The following is a 3,542-nucleotide window of genomic DNA, read 5'->3' on the forward strand; positions in this document are numbered from 1 at the left end:
TCATCACACCTAGACAGCAGTGGTTAAAGTTGGCACTGAGTTGTAAAAATCAGGAAGTTGAGTTCCTGAAATGTATTGTTTTGATTTCAGTGCTCTTGTTGTTACTGGGTACCTCCCCAGTTATTTTGCAAAAAATCTCAGATTACCGATGGGAAAAAAAAAAAGAAGTAAAAAAAAAAAATACATTTGGTTAAAAATCAGGGAAGTAAAGATTTTGAACCAGCATTTTTTTCATGGTGCCACTTCAGTCAAATTGAGTGCTCAGAATTTTTTGTGGATCATGACTAAACAGTCATTACACAAACAAAACAGAACATTACACATTACTAGTAAAGCAAGTTTTGTATTGGTAGAATATAGTATTTATGTAAAACACAAAAAGAAACACACAGAATACAAAAAGCTTTGAATCACTTTATCATGTTTTTGTATAAAAAATGTAATTAAATATATGTATATGCAAAGTATAAACAAAAATAACAGTTATAGTTTTATAAGAACCACAATCTCTACAAGTTATGTGGTTAATATATCAAAGAAGACAAAATCAAAAATACAACTGATTTACATGATGTACATTGAAGTTTATTAAACACTGTATACATTGTACAAACTCACATTTAGTCTCTATCACATCTTGAGTTACTGGATTCGTTTTGTGTGTGTTAACTTTATTGGCTTTAAATGGTACTGTGCAGAAATAATATAGTGTTTGTTTATCATATGCTGACTATATTTAACCTCACAGAAGTTACTGTCGTTGGTGTCCCTTTACAAAGAAAAATACTCCGACTGTGACTCCCAGTAAGCCCAGACTCAATCCCACTCCACAGAAAATAGCTGGTCCAAGACTTTGATCACTGTTCATGACCTCAGCTTCTGTAGAGAAAGTTAAAGACAATATAAGTCATTACAGACACAATGAAATTTCTGTTTTTAGTGACTTCATAAGGTCAAATATTTACCCCAGATTCTTGTTTTGGGTGTCTCCAGTGCCGAGTGCTCCACAGTGCAGCTGTAAAAGTCTCCTTCACTTGGTGTGAATGTCAGAGTGGAAAACTGGTGGAAGGTTTGATCTTTATTAGGGAAATATCGACTGAGTGACACCCCCGTGGACACCGGATGGCCATTTTTGGTCCAAGTAACATTGATGGAAGGTGGGTAGAAGTGATTCACAAAGCAGATCAGGCTGTTTTCTACTCCCAGCTCAACTTTGTCAGAAGAGAAGAGGACGATCTCTGGAGGGTCTAGAGGAGGTAAAAACACAAGTAAAACTTTCTTCAGCATTTTCTCAATCATGTCTGTACAGAGATTGATGCAGAGGTTGATTTACCTTTTTCTTCTGGCACATACTTCTCTTCCATTTCAGCAATTTTTGTAATTAGTAAACACCATTTCCTGTTGTCCAAAGCATCTTCAAGGATACTCAAACCCACCAAAACATGACTCGGATCGGGAAAAATAAAATTGGGAACGGTATAGACAATCTCTTTTTTTGGGAAATCGGCATATAAAAACTCTTCGCCATCAAACTCAAACTGAACCTCTGTCAGGCCTTGGACGAAACAGCCCACTACGTAGGTCATTTCATGGGGAACTGAAAAAAAAAACTGTGGTTACAACTTAAAAGTATAGATGTCAAGTCATATGACTGCTAATATGTACAGTTTATGTCTAATAATGTATTTTCAGGCATTTGCATTCTTGAGTAACAGAAACAAAAAATGACTATGGGTGCTTAACATGTCTCAACACATGAACTGCATTCTCCAGAACAAACAAGTTGCAATAGATTGTTAGCTTAAAACTTACTTACTCTGTGAGAAGACACAGAAGTTGTTGAGTATGAGGATTAAGAGAGGAGCGTGCTTCATATCTGTTGTGTGATGTGACATCAGTGACAGCAGACTGAGTGGTTCAGTATTGGTTTTAACTTTACCACTGCTGCCAACAGGGAACTTCACAGTGAGTCATATGACCAGACCAGGTCCTGGGGTGGAGTAAAACAACGGAGTAACTGGAGAAAATTCCAATTAAATTTGTTCTGTGAGCTGTTCTTTGTGGATTTAACCAACTGAATTCAAGAAGATATCAGCAGAACCCTATGGCTGATTTCCTGCCACTACACACTATAAAACCAATATAATAGGTAGAATTTAGTGAGTCTAAATAAGACCCTAGATGTGATCAATCCTTTGAATAACACAAAGTTAGCATACTTTAATTTGTTTTGCAAGACATTTCACGTTAAACATAGTCAACACATCATGTATGGATCCAACATCTAATTTTAAAAAATCTAAAAAAAAGTTGTGATTAACCTACTTAATCAGATTTCACTTGTGAACCTGGGCTTTTTTTTATTTTTATAATCTCTCACCTTCTTCTTTCATCCTCCCCTTCCTACATGTTTCTCCATCTCTGAACACGACACATTGGCATTTTTGACTCCCTGGGAAATACAGCAACTGTGACAAACTGCAAAGAAACAGTTTGTTTGTTCGCTCATATTTGTTGAAGTCTTTGAAAATTTGCATTTGAAATTACATGACAAAAATGTGACTCCATTTATGCTGACATACCAATGCAACTTTATATAAAGATAGCAAGACAGAAAGGGGGGGGGGGGGGGGGGGTGGATTCTTATTACATAAACGTGGCAAGAAAGCAGAGGCAACTACAAGTTTCTCGGGAAAACAACAGCTACATTTATCCTCTGTTTAATTTCCTTATACTAGACTTCCTCTACTATACTAAGATTTCAAAAAATTATTTTCGTTTCAGACTGGTTCAACTGCTTTATTTATCAGAATTACCGAGGGTGTGTCTGTCTGGAGTCTGTTGCGATCTGGGTAACTGATCTAACCAGGTGTCCCAACCGTTTCTCCACATTTGATCTTTACTTTTTGTTTCCTACAGTTTGTCCTGTCAAGTTTCAGCTGAATAATTACCTAAGCTTTGGAATAATCTTCCTCTTCACATTAGGCAATCGACATCAGTGATGGTTTTTAAATCCAGATTTTTAATCACTGGCTTTTGACTCAGTGGTTGACTGACTTGTACTTACTTATATTTTATTGTTTTCGCTATGTTTGTTATTTTATCGTATTTATTATTCTTATGGTATCTATTATGTTTCTATTGTTCAGCACTTTGGTCGGCCTTGTGTGTTTTTAAAGTGCTATATAAATAAACGATGATGATGATGATGAATAATTAGCTATAAAATCAAATGTAAAGTTAGGATACAGCTTTATCTGATCAAAGTTCTTACTGGCAAAACGAACACTGACAAAATGTATAGATTTCATTTCAAACTTTATTCTTTCTTTGATGTGATGATGCCAAAGTGGCACAAACTGATCAAATTGCTCTGTTTTTCTTCCTGTTTTTATATGTAAAGATGTTACGATGGTGACTTACTCTCTTAACTCAGAATGAACATACTCAAAGTTGATTGAATTTACTCCAATCACTGTTCTGGAACAGGAAACTCAGAGTTCCCATTTGTTGAACAGGTGATATGACCAATCTGTTGCCAT

At 35.7% G+C, this 3,542-nt stretch overlaps 2 protein-coding genes across 3 annotated transcripts in view; both read right to left on the bottom strand.

The window, feature by feature from the left end:
• LOC102288919 (rano class II histocompatibility antigen, A beta chain) overlaps positions 1–108 on the bottom strand; it is a gene marked incomplete in the record, with an annotated part of 11,922 nt that extends 11,814 nt beyond the window's left edge. Inside the window, 1 exon segment of the mRNA XM_005937627.3 lies at positions 1–108. Within this exon segment, the coding sequence (XP_005937689.2) occupies positions 1–4 (4 nt within the window).
• A 313-nt stretch (positions 109–421) lies between these two features.
• Positions 422–1,928, bottom strand: LOC102309347 (H-2 class II histocompatibility antigen, A-R alpha chain). 2 transcript variants are annotated; one of them, XM_005937606.3, is made up of 4 exons: positions 1,817–1,928; positions 1,334–1,597; positions 966–1,247; positions 422–879 (listed from the first exon to the last, which is right to left on the bottom strand). In XM_005937606.3, the coding sequence occupies exons 1-4, from the start codon at positions 1,893–1,895 to the stop codon at positions 752–754; spliced, it is 753 nt and encodes a 250-aa protein (XP_005937668.1). In that variant the 5' UTR covers positions 1,896–1,928; the 3' UTR covers positions 422–751. The 2 variants fall into 2 exon arrangements, with proteins under 2 accessions (XP_005937668.1, XP_005937669.1); XM_005937607.3 differs by having other exon boundaries at positions 1,813–1,921.
• Between the last annotated feature and the right edge of the window lie 1,614 nt (positions 1,929–3,542).

Source organism: Haplochromis burtoni, unplaced genomic scaffold (genome assembly GCF_018398535.1).
Source record: "Haplochromis burtoni strain Fernald_Lab_line unplaced genomic scaffold, NCSU_Asbu1 Contig_230, whole genome shotgun sequence".
In the NCBI taxonomy this organism is placed as follows: Eukaryota; Metazoa; Chordata; class Actinopteri; order Cichliformes; family Cichlidae; genus Haplochromis; species Haplochromis burtoni.

Excerpts from the sequence above, each read along its gene's own strand:
- LOC102309347 (XM_005937606.3), bottom strand. The coding sequence starts at position 1,895 with ATGTCACATCACACAACAGATATGAAGCACGCTCCTCTCTTAATCCTC. Across the intron at positions 1,598-1,816 it reads CTTCTGTGTCTTCTCACAGA|TTCCCCATGAAATGACCTAC; the intron begins GTAAGTAAGTTT and ends TTTTTTTTTCAG. Across the intron at positions 880-965 it reads ACCCAAAACAAGAATCTGGG|AAGCTGAGGTCATGAACAGT; the intron begins GTAAATATTTGA and ends CTTTCTCTACAG.